Here is a 22,452-nt window from a genome sequence, read left to right on the forward strand (position 1 = left end):
ATATTTTCAAAACGAGTACTGCTACATGTATAAAGTATTAGGCAATTGTTCTTGATTATTTGATAATTTTAAACTTGTTTTAAAAAGCTTTTTTTGTGGAGTTTTTGACTCTTCTATTTTTCTATTTCTACTTTTATCATGAAACGTTTCAATCATTTATCTATGTATAAACCAAGCGTCGGTAAACGCCTTAAGGTAGGCAATTATAGTTGGAATACATCGATTGTTTGTACAAATGCATCATCACCGCTAGTGGAATTAGGGGTAACTGGGGCATTATGCACCCCCTGGGCAAAACGACTTTTTGGCATATTCGGCGATGTTCCAGGAATATTTTCATTAATGTTTACTACTGGATCGCTAGTTCGAGATCCGAACTACATGCGCTGTAGTAAATATTCTGGAAAAACTGCTGAAAATGTATTCAAAAATGCAAATGGGTCGTTTTGCCCCGAGGGTGCATATTATCCCAGTTTCCTCAACCTGGGTTTTCAAAAATAAAAATCAAAATTTTGAAATAAAAATGTGGATCAACCAAGAAAATCACACAATTATAGGTACGAGCCTAATTTTTTTTATTATTATATTGGTTTTTGCTGCTTTTTTGAAATATATCTAGAAATATCATTTTATTTAGATTAGATAATCAAAAACAGGTTAAAAATAAATCTGGATGAAATAGTTGAAATATTGAATGATTTTTTAAACCTGTAAAAACGTTCTTTTTTTTAGAGCAGCAACAGCTTTTACATATATAAGAAGTGTCTCATCGTTTGACGATTTATTGTTCTGATCTCTTCTGAATCTTACTCGGGATATAAAATGACGATACACTCAGTACGAAAGTGAATTCTCCGGGGTTTGAACCCCCTCCCCTATGAAAAATTGTTTCATTATAAATTATTTTTTGTTCATACCCCACCCGCCATAAGCCTTTACGTAATAAGTGTGCGGCCCCAAAGCAGCCAAACGAAACAAATTGTTTATTAATTTACTTTATTCTATAACCATCATAGCTTTTATGACTGCTCAGAACATTCATTTTGCACTACCATCATAATAGATAGCGATACATTCACAGGCGGCACGAATATTGTCACATGATACGAACGACTCGCGGGTAATACATTCATTGCCATGAATGGCATGTGTCTACAACACTATAATTGTCACAGAAGAATATTGTGCAACATTCTGTCCAGTACAAACAATGTGACATGACAATAGCAACAAAAATGTACTGTACGAATCACTGCTTGCGGAGTCCAAAGTATGCCACTATACGTCTCCGAATTTCTCTGCTGGTATCATTTTCGGCAGTCACCAGTGAGCCCAAGTACACAAATTCTTCTACCACCTCGATTTCGTCACCACCGATGCCAACTCGCGGTGGGTGGCTCACATTGTCTTCTCTTGAACCTCTTCCTATCATGTACTTCGTCTTCGACGTGTTGACGACTAGTCCGATCCGCTTGGCTTCCCTCTTCAGTCTGATGTAGGCTTCCTCCATCTTCTCAAAGTTACGTGCCATAATATCTATGTCGTCGGCGAAGCCAAATAGCTGGACGGACTTATTGAAAATTGTACCACTCGTGTTAATCCCTGCTCTTCGTATTACCCCTTCCAATGCGATGTTGAATAGCAGACACGAAAGACCATCACCTTGCCGTAACCCTCTGCGGGTTTTGAAGGGACTCGAGAATGCCCCTGAAACTCGGACTACGCACATCACCTGATCCATCGTCGCTTTGATCAACCGTGTCAGTTTATCCGGAAAACCGTGTTCGTGCATTAGCTGCCATAGCTGGTCCCAATCGATTGTATCATATACGGCTTTGAAGTCGATGAATAGATGATGTGTGGGCACGATGTATTCGCGGCATTTCTGCAGTACTTGGCGAATGGTGAACACCTGGTCCGTGGTGGAGCGTTCGCCTATAAAACCCGCCTGCTACTGCCCCACGAACTCCCTTGCAATTGGTGCTAGTCGACGGCATAAAATTTGGGAGAGTACCTTGTAGGCGGCGTTCAGCAATGTGATTGCGCGGTAGTTGCTACAATCCAGCTTATCGCCCTTTTTGTAGATGGGACACACGACACCTTCCATCCACTCCTGCGGCAAAACCTCCTCCTCCCAAATCTTGGTAATGACCCAGTGCAGCGCTCTAGCCAGTGCCTCACCACCGTGTTTGAATAGCTCTCCTGGTAGTTGGTCAACCACAGGGGCTTTGTTGTTCTTCAGCCGGCCAATCTCCTCCTGGATTTCCTGGAGATCCGGAGCCGGTAAAATTATGTCCTGCGCGCGTTCTCTCAGGTCCATCACAATACCGCCATCTTCGTCTGCCACATCGCCATTCAGGTGTTCTTCGTAGTGCTGCCGCCACCTTTGGATCACCTCACGCTCGTTCGTAAGAAGGTTCCCGTTTATGTCCTTGCACATATCAGGCTGTGGCACGTGGCCCTTACATGAACGGTTTAACTTCTCATAGAACTTTCGTGTGTTATTAGCGCGGTACAGTTGCTCCGTCTCTTCACGGTCTCGATCTTCCTGCTGGCGCTTTTTCCTCCGGAAAATCGAGTTTTGTCTGTTCCGCGCCTGTTTGTATCGTGCCTAGTTCACCCTCGTGCGGTGTTGCAGCAATCTCGCCCATGCTGCATTCTTCTCCTCAACTAACTGCTCACATTCGCCGTCTTACAAGTCGTTTCTCTGATCCAGGGGCAGCGTGCCAAGTGAAGCGGTTGCGGTGCTACCAATGGCGGATCGAATATCTCTCCAGCCAACTTCAAGAGACGCTGCGCCTAGCTGCTCTTCCGTTGGAAGTGCCACTTCCAGCTGCTGCGCGTATTCTTGGGCTAGTCTACCGTCTTGTAGCCGCCCAATGTTAAGCAGCGGCGTCCGACTTCGACGCGTGTAGTACATCGTCGAGAGTTTTGAGCGCAGGCATACTGCAACGAGGTAGGATTCAATATACGGATTCAATATTCGCACTGCGGTAAGTGCGGACGTTCGTGATGTCGGAGAAGAATTTACCATCGATTAGAACGTGGTCGATTTGGTTTTCCGTTTCTTGGTTAGGTGATTTCCATGTGGCCTTGTGGATATTTTTGCGGGGAAAGAAGGTGCTTCGGACTACCATTCCGCGGGAGGCTGCGAAGTTTATGCATCGTTGGCCGTTGTCATTAGATACGGCGTGCAGACTATCCGGTCCGATGACCGGTCTATACATTTCCTCCATCCCTACCTGTGCGTTCATGTCACCAATGACGATTTTGACGTCCCGCAGTGGGCATCTATCGTATGTCTGCTCCAGCTGTGCATAGAACGCTTCTTTCTCGTCGTCGGGTCTCCCTTCGTGGGCAGTGCACGTTGATGATGCTAAAGTTCAAGAAACGGCCTTTAATCCTCAGCTTGCACATTCTTGCGTTGATTGGCTGCAACCCAATCACGCGTTGGCGCATCTTACCCAGCACTATGAAGCCGGTTCCCAGCTCGTTGGTGGTGCCACAGCTTTGGTAGAAGGTAGCCGCTCGATGCCCGCTTTTCCACACTTTCTGTCCTGTCCAGCAAATCTCCTGCAGCGTCACGACGTCGAAGTTGCGGGGATGTAGTTCATCGTAGATCATCCTGTCGCAACCTGCGAAACCAAGAGACTTGCAATTCCATGTTCCAAGCTTCCAATCGTGATCCTTTATTCGTCGCCTAGGTCTTTGCCGATTATATCGAGTCGCATTATCTCTTATATTGTTCGTAATGATTGGTTTTCCAGGCGGCTTATTGGGCCTGCGCAAACCTCCTGTCTCGTCGGAGGGCCGTCGTGTCAGGGCTGTTTAGCGTCCCACCTAACACCAGGACTTGGGCTTGTGCGCTTTGAGCGGCACACGGTCACTTTGGTGAGGCCTACTTGCGGATACATGCAGCTTTTTATAGAGGTTTAACAGGGCCCACTGTCAAACCCCACCACATCCTAGGTAAGCCCCACAACTCGCAGATGGTAGATACCGTGGGATTAACTTGAGAACGTTTTGGAGTACCTTGAGCATCTCGCATTCCTAAAAATTGATCACTGGCTTGACGTTGAAGATTACTTAGCCTCATAAAGTGTTCAAAGTTATCAAACAATGCGGTATAGGACTCAAATCTTTAGGGTTCATGCTCTCAGAAGCGAAATCTTCCCAAGGCGTGCTGTGCTGTGAGTAAATTTTAGTTTAAATGAGGAAATGAGACAGGCCCTTAGAATATTATCAACATCTTGTAAAAAAAGCATCGTCACACCATGCAAGATCATTCTTCATCATTAACAATTGCTTGATGAGCAACAAACTGATCCTTTTGCTAGTTTTAAACACAACATTTATTAAAATTATAATTATTATTTCTCAGGCTAAAAGTTTTCTCTACTCAACTCGGTTAATAAAGGGCACAGACTGGAATGCGCGAACTGCCGAGGCATAATTCGCGGTGTACAAAAACATGTCTCTTATTTTGTTCAACAGACTGAAACTGCATGAAAATTCATTTTTATGTGAAAAAAAATGAATTTTATCATATTATGGTAGAACGTGCTTTCACGGCGAAACTAACACAATCAGCTGTTTATTTTATATTATTATATATATTATTTTGAGCTTTTTAGTGGAATGTCTGCACTTGTCATAAGACGAGTTTATACAATCCCATTTAACTCCACCACTTAATTGTACCTTGACAGATACGTATTTCGACCTCAACAGTAAGGTCGCCCTCAGTATCTCGTACTTGACTCGACTTTTTTGCTAGAAACTAATTATGAGTTTTCATCTGTTTTTGGAATATAGGGGAACTGATACGTTTTCCATCTCATTGAACTTATATTCAGCACCAATTTCATTGCTTCTTATGCTAACATGAAAAAATCACAAATCATATTTCTTTTCATCACTTGGTTTTTCATGGAATGAACTTAGCAGCTATGAGATAAAGTCCAATAGCAGGAATCCTAGGTCGAAATTATTCAAATGAAGTTTATTTCGTTAATTAGCCGTTTTTATTCGATTTATTTACACTTAGTATATTAAATTTGATCATTTATCTTCAATAGCACATCTTGCAGCAGAATGCCTGTAAAATAATACATCAGCGGAGAAATCCAATTTGTCGACATTATTAGCATTTATTAGCTTCCATTCATCGCCATCACTCTACCCTGGAGTTAGAAAAGGTAGACCATCAACAAGCCAGTTAGGTAAAAAGGTGACGCAGTGCCGATGGCACCCAATCATTTCTCTGCTGTCGAAGGCCACCGGTTCCATTGTGCCCTTTTCGAGTGGGATCAAATATCCTTGGAGGCTGGGTACTCGAAGGTGGAAGGATACATCCTAAAAATGAACTTCCTCAAAATGAAACGCATCTTTCGATGCCCTCCAGCTATTTTTCCTGCTTATTTTTTGTGGCTATACTGTTCTACTGGAACTTTGCCTACTCAGTGTTCGAATTATGTTTGCCATGCCATGAATTTGTATAAATGAGAAACAATTCAAATAAGAATTAAAGAATCTTTTGCACCTAAAATTTGTCTAGGCTAGCTGGAGACCCCCACTATAGCTACCAAAGTTCCTATCTCATACGAATGCCGAAGGATACAAGTCAACCCAATGCGGAATGGTTATCACGCGATGGGATCTCTCTGGCAAGGATTTTCTGCCTTCCAGAGTGTTTGATAAATTGGATCGAGCCACGGCGCAATAAATAATAAATTGTGACCTGTGCCCCAGTCAGATTAATACGACAGTGACGATGAAATCTCCAGACACGATGTTCACAAAAGGTAGCATAATCTCTTTCCACTGAAGTGGTAGTAGACGGTGCTTCACCAAGGGCGACCAGAGCCATTCTGCTTCCCAGAGGCGACGAATCACGTAGGTATTTACCATCGTAGTATTCGAAGAAAATATCCTTCGGGGTAATGCTGACACAAGCGGGCGGGGTGCCGTAACTGTCGACTTTCCCTTGATGAATAACTTGTATTCTGATTCGTTACTTGAACCCTCATTAATTCCGAAGTACCTCTTAGTCAATATTGTCAATTGATTATCTTAGATAGGCACGTAGACTGTTCCGTCAAGAAATGTAATCCAATTAAAGCGAGCTCCCTGATGGAAAAGAAACTATTGACATTACATAATTTATCATCGTTCCCGTCGAAGACGCTTCACTGACAGTGGTTTCGTTTCGTGTTTCTCTCACCGATGTAATTCCAGGTACCGGCACGTTCGGAAGGGTATGCCTGAGTCGGGACAAAGTGACAGACAAGTACTGGGCGATGAAGATCCTGGCGATGGCGGACGTGATACGGTTGAAGCAAATCGAGCACGTCAAAAACGAGAAGAACATCCTGCGCGAAGTTGACCATCCGTTCGTTGTGAACATGTGAGTAACAAAGCTGACTATTTGCTATTGTTGTTGGAGCGATTTAGATGTTTCACGTTTTGACTTTGTTGAATGTTGAATGCTGCTTAGAATTGTTTGAAACGTTGAAGAATGGATTTAAATTGTGTGTGGAGACGGATTTTGATTATTGAATTTCCATAGAAATACATAGGACTTACCCGCAAAAATTATAAGAATTTTAGAAATTCTAGAAACTTTTTCGAGGAAATTAGAAATAATTTCCCGTGTAAATTCGGATTTTTTCCCGTAATGATTTTTTCCATAAGTATTTCCAATTAAAAACCCTTCCGTTGCAGTGGAAATTTGGATTAATTTCTCGTAGAAATTCGAAAAAAATGTCTGGAAATTCGAAAAACTTTTCCGCACCAAATACGAAAATTCTATAACCCGTCACGGAATACAAACTACAATTTATCACACACTATCAAGCCGAAATTCGTAAAAAATGTTAAATTCAGGCTAGCTCGTATGGTTCATTTAATTTCACCGCTTGATTGTACCTTGACAGATACGTATTTCAACCTCAACAATACTGTCTGAAGACGACCATACTGTTGAGTTCAAAGTACAAAAAAATTTCTTTGTAAAATTCAGGATGAAACCGCGCAGCGAAAAAACTTGGAACGCGGTCTCAACCGCAGGATTTCTTCTCATAGATTGAATTCCAAAGGGTTACATCAAAATCTCAAGGTCCATGGTTTGATTCCCGGTTGGTTTTTGTGTTTTTATTTTCATTGTAACCGCAAGATGTTGCAAATAGGCTCCACCTCTTGCGCTTTTTGTGTCACAAAGGAGTTCGGAATACGACGCGTTTTGCATAACTCAGCCCTTTGGTAAGTCACACCACAGTTGTTAATATTCTCTGAGAAACAAGTGGTGTTGCTTGGTGAGGAACTTCGCACTTCCATGAGAAATTTTTCAGGAACTCGATTTAAACTTCTTCAACTGCTCTGGAAAAACCTTTAGGTTAAAGGGTGGTATGGACTTCTAAAGTACTGTACAAATAGATAGGACAAGTAGTAGTCAAGGAATGATTCCGCTACTAAAATTCCCTGAACAGTACGGAGCTCACAAGGAAAACGAATAATTAGGCAATAGCAGGCGTATTGCAGTGAAGAAAACACAGACTGACGTCTTCCCAAGCGGAATAATGTACTGCTGCATTATTCCGCAAGTAAAGTGACGTTTTGTGAAGTTCTATCACCATTGCTTTAATTTTTCTTGCGATTTATTTTAGGGCTGTGGTGTACCGATACGAAAGGCCATATTGAAAGTTGGTGCTCCCAACGGATGGTGAACAGACGTTCAATCAGATTTTCAAATCCGGAGAAAACGACCAAAGCTCCCTGGTTAGCCGATCGACCGGCATCACGGGTCACGGGGATGTAAGGATAAAAGTTGCTTGGCATGATGCCACTTAAAAATATGTCCTAGTGTTTTATGAGTACATAATCAAGGGGTGGAAATGAAAAATAAATGTTATACCAAATGAAATCCATAAACGTATCGAATAACCTTTTGAAAATTCTTGAAGTTTTTCTTCAAAGGAAGAGTATGTGCCTTGGGAAATCCATAATTGAAAGCTTATTTGATGAAGTCTTTGTATTCGTTAGAAAATTTAATGCGTAATAGTGCCCCATCTTAGTCTACGACAAAACTTAGATGAGTTTCAGTATATTATCCTACTTGATACTTGATGGGCTACAGCCAATGAAAATAAATACTAAGGTATGGAAATCCATATATTGTGTGCGTGCCTTTCGTGTATGGCGAAAAAGCTTTCACTACTACATTCGAACGAGCTCCCATAAGAAGCCGTGCAAATATGTACGTCACCATTTGCTGTTTACATTTTTCATCATACACTAATACGCTTGCATTTGGTCTTCTTCCTCACCTTCTATCTATTCTCATTGGGCTACAGCTCCTCGATGAACCTACGCCGAATGAACTATCCTCCTCCACTGGACTTGATTCTGGGCCAATCGCTTACAATATATAGTTTTTATGTTTTACCCTTCTTACACCCTAAGAAAGGTATTAAGGTCTGAGGGAAGCTCTCTATAACTCGGAATTGGGAACGAATTTCGCTTACTCAACTGACAATCTCTTTGGAATTCATCAAGGAATGTTCCTAGAAAATTTTGTGGACCTACTGTTTCCCAAATTTGAATTAAGCTTTAAATACTAAACAATTGTTAAACTAAAATTTTCGCTTCTCACGACCTGTTTCCGATGATTTGAGGCATAATGGAACCGAATTTTGCAAAACCCAACTGACCAAACTTATGAAATTTGTCAACGATCATTTGGATGTAATAAAAAGTATATGTGACCGCAATAAATTTTGAACAAAACTCTTTTTACTTCAACCAAGTTTTCCAAATTCCATACAAAAATTACCATTTCGGGAGAGTAGTCAACAACACCATATTTTCTTGTAACGCACGGCAGAAAATGAGCAATGATTGCGATTGAAAGTCCGTCAACTTTGTATGTAGCGCGACACTATAAAAAACCGTGTTCCCATTTGTAAACACGGAGATACCAAATAAATAAATAAATAAAAATAAAATGTAGGAATGGAACGAGATAAATAATTGATGGTGAATTAGACAAGAAGTTCCTCCTGAAATTCATCCGGAAGTTCCTTCAGAAATTCCTCCGCAAGTTTCTCTATGAATTCCTCTGAAAGTTGCTCCATAAATTCCTGTAGAACTTCCTCCAGGAATTCCTCCGCCAGTTCTTCCAAGAATTCCTGCAGAAGTTCTTCCAAGAATTGCTCCGGAAAATCCTCCAGAAATTCCTGCGGAAGTTCCTCCAGGAATTCCTCCGGAAGTTCCTCCAGGAATTCCCCCGGAAGTTCCTCCAGGAATTCCTGCGGAAGTTCCTCCAGGAATTCCTGCGGAAGTTCCTTCAGGAATTCCTCCAGAAGTTCCTGCGGAAGTTCCTCCAGGAATTCCTGCGGAAGTTCCTCCAGGAATTCCAGAAGTTCCTCCAGGAATTCCGCCGGAAGCTCCTCCAGGAATTCCTCCGGAAGTTCCTCCAGGAATTCCTCTGGAAGTTCCTCCGGAAGTTCCTCCAGGAATTCCTCCGGAAGTTCCTCCAGGAATTCCTCCGGAAGTTCCTCCAGGAATTCCTCCGGAAGTTCCTCCAGGAATTCCTCCGGAAGTTCCTCCAGGAATTCCTCCGGAAGTTCCTCCAGGAATTCCTCCGGAAGTTCCTCCAGGAATTCCTCCGGAAGTTCCTCCAGGAATTCCTCCGGAAGTTCCTTCCTGGAGGAATTCTCGAAGGAACTTCCGGATGTATTCACGGTATTCCGGAGAAATTTCTGGAGGAACTTCCGGATGAATTCTTGGAGAAACTACCGGAGGTACTCACGGAGGAGCTTCCGAAGGAATTTCCGGAGGAATTCATGGAGGAATTTCCAAAGGAACTTTTGGAGGAATTCCCGGAGGAACTTTTGGAGGAATTCCCGGAGGAACTTACGGAGGAACTTCCGGAGGAATTCCTGGAGGAACTTCCGGAGGAATTCCTGGAGGAACTTCCGGAGGAATTCCTGGAGGAACTTCCGTAGGGTTTTCTGGAGGAACTTACGGATGTATTTCTGGAGGAACTTCCAGAGGAATCTTTGGAGGAACTTCCGGAGAAATTTCTTGAGGAACTGCCGGAGAAACTCCTGAAGGAACTTCCTGAGGAATTCCTGGAGGAATATCTGGAAGAATTTCTTGATGTACTTTCTAAAGAATTTTTGGAGGAACTTTCTGAGGAAAACGTTGTGGAACTTCTGAAGAAATTACGGAGAAAATTTTGAGCTTGAAACTAGTTCACGTCGACTCGCCGCCGCCGCTGGCTGAAAATGATCTATCAAGCCGCCATCGATCAAATTTCAATCGGCGCACAGGTCTAAATTCCTTCAGAATCCCAGAAACGGGGAATTTCTCCAGGATATCCTCCAGGAATTCTTTCAGGACTGCCTTCAGTACCTCCTCCGAGATACCTCCGAGAATTCTGCAGGAAATTTCTCCGAAAATTCCTCTGACACTTCCTTCAGGATTTCTTCCGGGAATCATTCCAAGAATTTATGTGTTAAACTTAATTTATAATTAAAAAATCACACTAATAAAGAACAAAAAAACATCTTGAATTTTTCCGGGAATCTCTCCAAGAAACTCTTCAAGAATTTCTCCAGAATTTCTCCATGAACTCTTCCGGGACTCCGAGAATTCTCCTAGGAAATCGTCCTGTAATTCTAAGATTACATTTATCAGATGGATTATGTAGAATTTGCTTAAAATAAAGAAAATTATAAAGAATAAAAATAATAATAAAAAATAAATAAGCAGCCTGTCTTTATTTCTCCGTTGGATTCTTGTTGTAGCAATACATTCCTGTCCTTGCTAAATATAGGGGAACTGTTCCGATTTCCATCTCACTGAACATATATTCATCTCATCACAAAACAAAGAAATTCAACACCAATATTGTCGCTTCTTTTTGCAAACCCCCGTGCTCACTAGTATAAAAATCACAAAAAAAATAAACAAACCAAATTCCTTTTCATTGCTTTGTTTTTGATGGGATGGAAATAGCAGCTATGGGATGAAGTGCTGAACCGTTCCCCTATATGTTTCCATGTAATATCCGGCTATGAAACCGATGAAAGAAAAGAAGCACAAGCAACTCGCACTTCTAGAGAAAGAATTCTGTCCAAACGAGGATTGGAATCCTGTAAGGATCCGTCAATATAAAATAAGATCCCACCGATTCACACCGGCACGCTGCCGCTGCTGACAAGAAGTGCTCTGACCATCACTCATAAATATTAACTGGAATAGTTGGAGCTAGAATACAACGTAGTTACCTAGATCCTCTCGAGTAAGAAAGTAAGACAAAAATAAAATACAATTGTAATAGCATCAGTTATTTATAACAACCGTTGATCACATTGAGCAATGATAAATTGTTTGGACATTCATAACAAAATTATAAATTATAACAGCTGAGATAGATTTCAAAATTTAGTTAGAAAATTTAGTTATTTTAACAATATCCCGATCCAAGGTGAGAGTAACCTATGTTGAGAACTGTGTTGAGCTCAGTAACACAACATGATTTTTAATCATTTGTTTGATGATTTCAACTTGAATATTTCACCCTGGTGACCAACTCGAATAGGTCTAAAGGTCCAGAAAGCCACATTGACCTCTGTTTATGGTCAAATTTACTATTATTAGATTGTCAGTTGAAGGTTATAAAAGATTCTCATGGTAGTGATAGCATGTCACCATTATCAAAAGCGGCTATCAACGTTCAGAACCTGTTAATCTTCCTTTCATCTTATCTAGGGACACTGATTAGCAAAAATTTACATCGACAGTAAAAATGGTATTGAATCAACAGATATTCTTCCACCACTGGATGAGTGGACGGTATAAAAGAATCCTTTAAAAAAATTCTCAATGCTCAAAAACGTAGCAACTGGCAAGTGACGACGTTTTGTCGAGGGACTACTACAAAACACCTCGATGACAACAATTTGTAAAATGGCTCGCAACAAACGTCTCCACTAGCGAGAGTGAAGAATACTCCAATCGTTTAATATTCAACATCCAACAAAACAAAATTGTCCAGATTCTGTACCATGTGATCCAATATTTAGAGAAACTTTCTCTAACACCGGTTGCTTAACCAGACTTCTGAACGCTAGAACTATCAATGTCTCTTCTTTCATCAAATATTTCTTATACGGCATGCGATAACATTAAATCATATATAATATATCAATGAACTGTCTTTGATTAAATTCAATTATCTGAAAAAAAAACCCTGATATTGTAAATAGTCGATAAATTGAACTGAGGAGCTGTGTTGTGGAGTACAATATTGTGCCATCAGAATGAAGGCCATTTTCAATGCTATCATGCATGAGAAAAATATTGTAAAAAGTATTATTTGATGAATCGACCATTGGGTCGAGCAAAATGCATTACATTGATAATTTAAAAAGTGGCAGGTTTCTAGCACACAGCAGCAACAAACGGTTTAGGAAAATTCGCAGCTTTTTAAGTCAAATTGTCAGAATTGGGCCGCTTGTTGGTACCACGGGATCAATCAATGGTCCTTGCACAGACTGATGAAACAAAGAATTATGAAAATACCGCATCTTTCTAGCATGAACGAATTTTTGAATTGCTACGGGGTTTTTGGGATCGAGAGTATATGAATGCCACCCCGGGACCATCGCTACACAGGAAGCTAAACATTTATCTTTTCTGATACATTTCAATTTTCTATTATGCGTCACGAATATGGAGGTGTTTGAAATGTTCGGTTTGTTGCAAATCTTTGGCCAAATCTTCGAACTACAAATAAAAAAAAACATTAATGGCTATTCACAAGAGATCTATTAGAGCTTCTTCATTTATCCCAATATCTCCAGCTGAAGTCTAACCAAAGGCTCGGTAGCAAATCAGCTGTTCAATAATTCTATCTGCATTCACATTCATCCTTTTCCGCTTCATTTGCTGCAGCTTTTAGATACATACAAACGTCAATCCAGCTATCATACAACTGTAAAACAATTATAAAAATGTATGGTAAATGATTTCGTAAATTATTTATTTACAATTACCTGCTTGATGGCATTCTGATACATTGACTTACGAAAGACGTCAGAAATCTATTTGTTTTTCGCCTACTTTATGAATTACGTTTGCTAATCAAAATTACTTTGGTAATTAGATTGAATTTTCCTTGAGTATTTTCCTTGAGAACTGCATACTAAGCTTAATGCCTGAGCTTGATTTTATTTCGTTCTTATATCAATAAACAAAGTGAACCTAATGGTTGCTGAGATACGAACAACGTCTAGAAAAGCTCGGCGTCGTAAGCGCCAGAAGCAGTTACTGACAAAACCCGCCATTATGGCTAGTTCACTTATTTCTTGGTACTGATAAAAACCTAATTTATATATGGGATCTGTTCCGATTTCCATCTCACTGTACGTATATTCATCTCATCGCAAAACAAAGAAATACAGCACCAATCTTTTCGCTTCTTTTTGCTAACACGCTCCCTGCTGAGAAAAAAACACAAAAATAAGAAACAAACCAAATTACTTTTCATTGCTCTGTTTTTTTATGGGATGGAAATAGGAGCTATGGGATGAAGTACCGAACCGTTACCCTACTACAGTCATGTAACGTAACTCAATTTTTATTTTCGTTTTGTTTGTTTCGAAGCAGAGAGGAGTTCCTAATAACTTCGGAGGAAACTTCTTAGAACCTTTCGAGGAAATTTAGGAAAAATTTTCATGGAATTTTTTTGAGTTAATTGCGAAGAATGTCCCGAAGAAGTGTTGAAGCATTTCTCGAAGAAGTACCGTCGAGTTTCCCGCGGAAAATCTAAAGAATTTTTCGAGGGAATTTTGAAGAATTTCGTAAGAAAGTTTAAGAGAGCTTCCCTTTGCTTAAAAAAATCAGAGTTTTTCTAATAGGTATATACCGGAGAATTTTTGAAGAATTTGCCAAGATAATTTTGAAAAATAGTGAGTAAATTTAGAAAAATTTGGTAAGTAAATCTGAAGAATAGAATTTTGAAGAATTTCCCGAGAAATTTCGACGCCTTTTAGCGAGGCGAAGATAAACGTAACAATGCCTGTGGAGGATGCAATTGAAGCTGAAACGCTGATTTGATCATTTCGAACAGTATTTTCAATTCAATCAAAGTTAATTGCCTTTTTTCCGAATATTTGCCACCCGACGTGGACATTAATTTGCAATGTTGTGCAGAACTCCGATGTGAGCATGTACATTATGTGCAATATTATGATTTGAAAAATGTATTGGAGGTAACCACTTTCTGTAAGATTTTATCCAGGCCACAAATCCTTTTCTCAATTAGAACAGACTACACAAAACACAACACAAAACGCCTTTATCCATCCGCATTCGAGAACTTTCTGCCATTACATATTTTTCAGACTACTATGCTGTTGTAGCTTATCATTTCCATAGAGATCATTACGTTTAAAACTTCAGCATAATATCTTCAGTATAATATTAGTTCTAATATTGTGTTAGTGTGGAACATAAACTTTGACATAATGAGGTTCACAGGTTCACTCTCTTCTCAGTTTTTCGTCCTTGATTTAAAGCTGCTTCTGTTTGATCTAGCTCATCAGAGTTTTCCCCAGCGCGACTGTTCTGCTTTTCTGTAGGGGAAGGTGGGTAGACTTGATCCCCGGGGAGACTTGAGCACCCCCTGTTTTATCGAGAACTAAAGTAGTTTTGTTCTAGCGTATTTTTTAGTATAGATCCTCTAGACAAATGACCTTTATATGGTGTTATTTTTTGGATTGACAACCTTATTTATTCTGCAGGGCGGGTTGTATGTTTTGACCTACCTAAAGATTTTTTTATTGGCCACGCAAAATTTGAATAACTTTTCATAACAATGACCAAATGCTTTCACAGCTTTTCATAGCACAAAGCCATAAATGTGCTTAATGATTTGTACTGATGAAAATGTCAACATTCCATCTAAGTTTTAGGATATCAAGACAAAAATTTCAAAAAAATGTAAATCTGTTCTCAGGCTTCTAATTTTGTATAGATTTGACATATTTGATGAAGGGTTAGCAGGAAAACATATGTATTGCGTAAATATCATAGAAAGGGGATCAAGTCTCCCCAAATTTTAAAATTGCATGTGCTGTCGAATGCAATACCAACAATCGTTCATGTATACGCACAGCAATTCGAAAATTGCGCGTATTTTGAAGGAAAAAAATTTAAAAAATCTGTGGGCACCTTTGTAATTTTATCAAAGCAAGTTCTTGAAGAGGGATCAATTTCCCCCGAATATTTTAAAAGTAGATTTTTGACAGCACTCTAAAAAATCTTGAATTTGTGACAGGGGGAGAGGGGGGTCTAGTATTGTGTTACATCCGACAAGAAAAAGTACCTAATTACATTTTAGCAACAAGTTGATTAGCAAAAAGAGATTTAAATTTGCTATTAAAGGAGTTAGTTCTCACTAAGTTTCTTGTAAAAATAGTGTACGTAGAAGACGAACCATTATATAAATTACAGTTGTGTACGGGGGAGGAAGGGGGTCAGTGATTTGTGACAGATTGTGACAGGAGGGGAGGGAGGGGGGTAAAAAATGCCGAAAAACGATGGACGTAATTTTTGAACGATCCCCAATCGCTCAGTTTTGTCGTCGTATGTGAAGAATTTATGCCGTTTCTCAGTTAAATACTGAAGAAGACGTTTGCGATCGTCAAAGGATCCCGGCAAAACGCGACAGTTACCCTTCCTGGCAATCTGAAATGAAACCTTAACCTTGATCCCCTGAAGATTACTCAAAATCTCATTCCTAAAGCCAGAAAACTCGGCAACAGAAACTACAATTGACGGAATCTTTTGCTTTTTCGCATGGATCGAATCACCTGGGCTAGAGGTACACAGTATAAAAATGTTACAGCATATATGATGTAACAAAAAGGCTCCGTTCGATTCGACTCATTTTTCCATCACTTTTTAAGATTACAGGTCGGCGTTACCTGGGTGGTGCGGATAGAATCGATTTGGTTGTCAAACTGAAGCCAAAATTTTCTATTGTGCCGGAGCCAAACATTGAAGATTGTGGTTATGTTCGTTTCTGATCTAATATTGAGAAGTATTGTTATTATTTTGGGAAAAAATAAAAATAAACTTTGTTTGAGTTTTGTATTCTTTGTAACAAATATTCTCATATTATATTTCGAGTGGAAAATTAGTGGGAATGCAATTAAAAAGCACTCGTTACGAAATTTCACGAGATTCTGCAGCTGATTGGAGCATGAATGTATGTAAACAATCGTAAAGTCATGTAGAGTCTAGCGCATTTGTGCGCCCTCATGCAGCGTGGAAAGAGAAATTCGAAGAGCGGGAAATGTTTGACAGCCAAGTAACTGCAAAATAATTTTGTTTATGTGAGTGATTTCAAAATATCCTTCTGCTCGCTTGATCGCAGAAAAGCGGCTCTATCCGCAGCACCCAGGGCGTTACTATGGAGCTTGTATTCAATATTGCACACACGAAAAAGTTAGATGTAAAATTAGAGGCTATTGAACACAAAAATAAGCGTTTAAATATTTCCATGGCGTGTAATTATCAGAATTTTTAACTGTGTAGATTATGATAAGAAAATTATTTTGAGCTTTTTAGTGGAATGTCTTCACTTGTCATAAGACGAGTTAGTACAATCCCATTGAATTCCACCACTTAATTGTATCTTGACAGATACGTATTTCGACCTCAAATGTAAGGCCGTCTTCAGTGGCCTTACATTTGAGGTCGAAATACGTATCTGTCAAGATACAATTAAGTGGTGGAATTCAATGGGATTGTACTAACTCGTCTTATGACAAGTGTGTAGATTAGATTTTTCCCAATTTCGTCATGAATCATTGCTCAGTTCGATAGGAGAAGAATTATTTTCAATGTTAGAGTTAGAAGGAATATCAGAGGTCTCCAGCTTTCTTCTATTTTTTCCGCGATTTGGCAGGACGGTCTTGAAACCTTGTTTCTTAGAAGGAAATTGAGAATTCAGCGACTCCCCCTTCCTCTTGTTTTTATAAATGCCCATTGCTGAGCGTGGAGGCGTGACTTTCTAAGAGGTTTCTCCCAGAACGGTGTCCCTGCAGGATTACCACCGCTTGTCAGAATTGTACTTCCGCAAACGGGTCCAACGTAAAACAAAGGCATGGGTCCAAGCAAAGATCGTAACGGGTCAGTAGGTACAAATAGCGCACTAAAGCAGAGAAGCACTGTTGAAATTAAAATAGCTTCGGGAAGTATTAAAAACTACCGCACATCACGAAAGCACGAATCACGATGCGGTCTATACCAAAGGAAGTAAAATGCTCATGTCGTCGCGGACAAGCGAGCGTGAGTGGACTCTTGCCGACAAAGGAGCTGACTCTTGAGTCTTGCCGACAAAGGAGAGGAATCCGCACCAACCGGAGACATTCAAATCCTCTCACGGCGCTTTTTTAGCGGGCGCAGATAAATGTAACGACTGGTCGGCTACTGACAAGCTGAAACGCTGGTTCGAGCACTTCGAACAACATTTTCAATTCACTAAAAGTTAATTGCCTATTTTCCGGTTATTGGCCACTCGACAATCGACATGGACATTAATTTACAATGTTCTGAAAAACTCTATCGAATGTGAGCATGTAGGATTATGTGAGAGATTTTGATTTGAAAAATGTATTGGAGGTCCTTACTTACACTTTCCTTGCATGCTAACCATGTACATGTTTCATTCTCCATTTCCAGGCGATGGCACACCAAGGACGACTGCTGCCTGTACATGCTGTTCGAGTACGTCAGCGGTGGGGAATTGTTCTCGTACCTCCGGAACGCAGGACGGTTCGATAACGCCACGTCGAACTTCTACGCCTGCGAGATCGTCCTTGCACTGGAATACCTGCACTCGCTCTCCATCGTCTATCGGGACCTGAAGCCGGAAAATCTGCTCCTGGATCGGGACGGGCACCTCAAAATCACCGACTTTGGTTTCGCCAAAAAACTGAAAGACCGAACCTGGACGCTGTGCGGAACGCCCGAGTACCTGGCACCGGAAATCATCCAATCCAAAGGTCACAACAAGGCCGTCGATTGGTGGGCGTTAGGTCAGTATGTCGTCATTGGTTTGAACGTTCAGCGGGGTTATTAATTGAAAGCGCACTAGAGGGTCAATCAGCCATAAATCAGCGGGGAACATTGTTTGTTGAGAGATGGTCGGTCGTATTTTTTATGCCGCGTAAAACATTAACAATCTAATTCATGACGTGAAAGTGTGGTGGCTTTTTGCAACAGGTAATTTGCCTTACGTCTGATCCGAGATGATTTATTTACGTGAATTTGTCGTGATCACAACCAGAAAAATAAAACAACGACTTGAGGCACACGGACCATTTCATGAGAACAATGTTTTATGATGGAAATTAACCAGAGTGGCAAATTCATTCTAATTAATTGGTCTCGCTGACTACAAATGAGTTGGTTTGGTCGAAGCTTGAATTTCTTTCTTCTTACATGTTTTTTTTTCTTCTTTTCAATTTTCTGTTCGCAGGAGTTCTTATCTATGAAATGGTCGTAGGGTATCCACCTTTCTATGACGATAATCCGTTTGGTATTTACGAGAAGATTCTCAGCGGGAAGATTGAGTGGTCGCGGCACATTGAGCCCATTGCAAAGGATCTGGTCAAGAAACTGCTGGTGCAGGACCGGACGAAGCGTTTGGGGAATATGAAGGTGATTGCAACGAATGGAAAAGAGGGTTTGTAATAGTTGTAATGCGTTGTTTTTCTTTGCATTCGCAGAATGGAGCCGATGATATCAAGAGGCACCGATGGTTCAAGCATCTTGACTGGGATGTCGTCATAAATAAACAACTGAAGGTAGGTTAAGTATGGTAGAAAATGAAATCTCATTATTTTTTTTTGTTGTTTCAGCCTCCAATTGTGCCAAAATTTGTATTCGAGGGAGATACCAGCAACTTCGACGACTACCCAGAAACGGACTGGAAATCGGCCCGATCACTCGACAAGGTTGAAATGCAACTTTTCGAGGATTTCTAAAAATCCACAGCAACTACCTAAGTAAGATGTTGTATGCATCCAAATCCATCAGAAGACTCCAAGAAATCAGAATGAGGTATATCAAGCATTTGGAACTGTTTCAAAAAACTTGGATACCAAAACGTTCAACATGAATATTAAAAGTATATTTATTAGAAGTAAGAATCACGTAGAAAAGCTCTTTCCTGAATATTCAATGGGAAATAAGTGAGCAAACGTACTAAAATAGCTTTAAAGAGTCCACTTAAGATTAGAAAAAATATCATTTGAAACTGGAACACTGAGATAAGAAAAAATCTGTTTCCAAAAGGAACAAAAGTTTTGTTGTAAATACTTTTTCATTGTTCAAACATGAAATATGTTTTAACACCCAGTGAGACATAAGGAGAAGAAAATTTTCCCAAATTTGATTAGTATGTAATGGAAGTTTGAGTGATTGACAATGGCAGATAGCAAAACGCTGAATATTAGGCATTTCGTTCAATTTACCTAACTTCGAACATCATTTTGATCTAGGATTATAGTAATTTGTTGGGATTATATCCTTCCCTTTCCGGATAAGTTATTTACCCGAATCAACAACCACATTCACTGTGATAGAGAGAGAGAAAGGTGAAACCTATGTTTATTTAAGGCTCTATAAATATACTTTGCTTGCAGTTTGCAGTTGTTTCTATGAATTCCCAAAAAAAAAACCAATTCGGAATGCGATAGAAAAAAAGGGCATGAAAAAGGAGAAAATGTTTGGAAAAGAGATTTTCTTATTGTTTTCAGTTATAATTTCAACTATACTTAAATTCTATCTAGAAAATCTTCGCTTTCAACCGGGCGTTGCAATCAAGAAATCTAGCCATATCTTGTTTTACTGTTTATCGTCTCAACAAACGAAAAAAAAAATACTTTTCTTTTATTCTAGGAAGTATCTATTTAAATTTTATCGTAAGTGATTTGTAATAGTTTAAAACTTGTTAATTTTAGATGGTAAACATTTGCGTTGTTCAAATTGTTTTCGAAGTCTTCCGTTACCAGCACCCATAACAAAAATTGAGAAGAAATGTTTCATCTAATAGTTTTTATTTCGAGAACTTGTTATCCAGATGTGAAATAATTCAAGAAACTTGTGACCTATTAATTTAATCACAGAAGAAGAAAATACATATCTATGTCACATGACTCACATATTTCTAAAATTATTTTACCTCTATAAGAGGTCAATTTTTAGCAAAGCAATGTTTGCAGAAAAAAACTGATGGAAATAACATGTGTTATGTGTTACAAATAAATGCTACACTGACAACAATATGGATTCAATACGTATTGCAGATCTCGGATAACCTACTAGGGATTGTGGAATAATCGAATGCCGTTACATTATTTATTTTTTAATTATCTCCGTTACAAACCTTTTGAGAAATAAATGTGCTCTGAGGGGTGGAAAATTAAAAATATGAATATATAAATAATTTATTTATTCTCAAACTAAAAGAGCCTCTGCAGTACATAAAAGTGGTTTCCACTCCATTCGGTCCACAGCTTCAGCACGTCTTCAACCACGCAGTATACGGAGGGCTAGTCAACCATCTTTCCAACCACCTGATCGCTTTATTATACCTAGGGGAGCAGGGGGCATTATGAACACCCGGGGCAGATTGGACACCCCCAATATTCTTGTTAATTCAATCATTTTTCTACTTTCAATGCAGCGAACTATATAACCCTTTCATAAACAACCAATTTATAGCGTAGAAGCCATTGTTTTATTTTCTTGGAGCATAAATTTGACAAAAAAAGTTAGAATGTCTTCCAAATGGTTAAAAATTATATGTTTCACCTCCCATAAAATAAGCTTTACTTTACCACAGAAGATGATTTCTCAATTATTAGCCATCCCATAGCAAAATTCTGTTATTTACAGTGCTCTGGCATGCATTTGTGACAAGTTTCCTTGATTTTTACAAAATTTCCAACAGTTTTTAAATTTGTTCACCTGTTGGGGCAAACTGAACACTCTATATGGGGGTAGAACTGACACCTTAAAAATTAAAAACATAACCTCAAACTCATCGAACTTGGCTTTCATATCGTGTTATCATGGTGCGGAATTATAAATCGCTATAAAAGTTCCAGTACATGACATATATACCATAGAAGCATATATATATACCATAAAAGTCGCTGAAAGTGCAACAAAAAAAGGAAGTGTTTTGTATAGATTTGGCAATCTCGTTGGCAAGTTGATCGGTACAACCCATTGGAAGGATTGGCGATGCCAGTAGGGTGAATAAGAGTATGCATAGATTGTGCAATGCTTAGAGTAGAGACGACTGGGAAGGGGTCTTGCATTAAGTGTGACGATCCATATAAAAACAATCATATGCTTCATACAAAAAGTTCGACATACATGTATGAGGCCGGCTGAAAGTGGCATATTTTTGCGTTACGTAATCAATCTTCTTCTATTCACCATGGAATTAATTTAGAAAACGACTATATATGACCTCGCTTAAGAAGGGGGAAATAGATTTTCGGATGTTGATCCAAACACAATTTTAGGTGTCTTATACAAAATCATGACAGGATTGGGTAATACAACAACCGTTCGCTAACTGGGCTAAAACACCAGCCCAGTTAACGAACTCCGCTTTTTAACTGGGCTGACGAGGGAATTCGCGATGCATTGTTGTGATCGTGTTTTGCATGAAGCTTAAAGAATATACCATTCAGAATCCCCTCGTCACCGAGTCTTTGTTGTTGTTTTTTGACGGATAACTGCTTTTTAACTGGGCTTTGGCCCAGTTAGCGAACGCCCAGTTAAAAAACAGTCCAGTTAAAAAGCGCCCAGTTAGCGAACTGTTGCTGTATTTATTTTGGATGATCCATAAAATAGGTTACAATGGCATATAATCACAAGTAAGATAGTTTTCTTCATGTTTTATAAGGGTGTCCATACTGCCCCATGGGGGTGTCCAATCTACCCCGCTACCTTCCCGAGAGTAGTGAAAAGTTAACTATTACAAAATCGTCCTATTTAATTGAAATTGCCTTATTTTCAATACGATTCAAAACAGAACTGGTAGTTAACGAGTAATAGTATCATGTAATTGCTAGAAATCCGAATTATATTCAATTTAAATCACCTAATATTGATTAAAACCTTAGGGTGTCCATATTGCCCCTTGTCCCCCTATGTCTAAGGGGAAGACTCGGATACAGGGTGTAAAATGAAAATTTCAAAATTGGGGACCGTCACGAAATCATGTAAGATTTGTAACATTAATAGGTCCATTATCTTTCAACGGAATTTGAAGATTTATATATCAATCGATTCGCAAACTCTCCACCAATTTGCCAGTTGTATTGAAACATTTGAGTATCAACGCAAAATTTT

General features: G+C 39.5%; 1 protein-coding gene across 3 annotated transcripts in view; it reads left to right on the top strand.

Annotated features, from left to right (window-relative positions):
- LOC134225732 (cAMP-dependent protein kinase catalytic subunit PRKX) overlaps nucleotides 1-20,370 on the top strand; it is a 246,886-nt gene extending 226,516 nt beyond the window's left edge. For all 3 annotated transcript variants that reach the window (XM_062706045.1, XM_062706044.1, XM_062706046.1), the window contains exons 5-9: nucleotides 6,238-6,406; nucleotides 17,758-18,113; nucleotides 18,557-18,738; nucleotides 18,807-18,884; nucleotides 18,939-20,370. In XM_062706045.1, coding sequence (XP_062562029.1) covers nucleotides 6,238-6,406; nucleotides 17,758-18,113; nucleotides 18,557-18,738; nucleotides 18,807-18,884; nucleotides 18,939-19,064 — 911 coding nt within the window. In that variant the 3' untranslated portion in view covers nucleotides 19,065-20,370. The remainder of the gene's footprint in view (nucleotides 1-6,237; nucleotides 6,407-17,757; nucleotides 18,114-18,556; nucleotides 18,739-18,806; nucleotides 18,885-18,938) is intronic.
- Nucleotides 20,371-22,452: the final 2,082 nt, after the last annotated feature.

This window comes from Armigeres subalbatus, chromosome 3 (genome assembly GCF_024139115.2).
Source record: "Armigeres subalbatus isolate Guangzhou_Male chromosome 3, GZ_Asu_2, whole genome shotgun sequence".
Lineage (NCBI taxonomy): Eukaryota > Metazoa > Arthropoda > Insecta > Diptera > Culicidae > Armigeres > Armigeres subalbatus.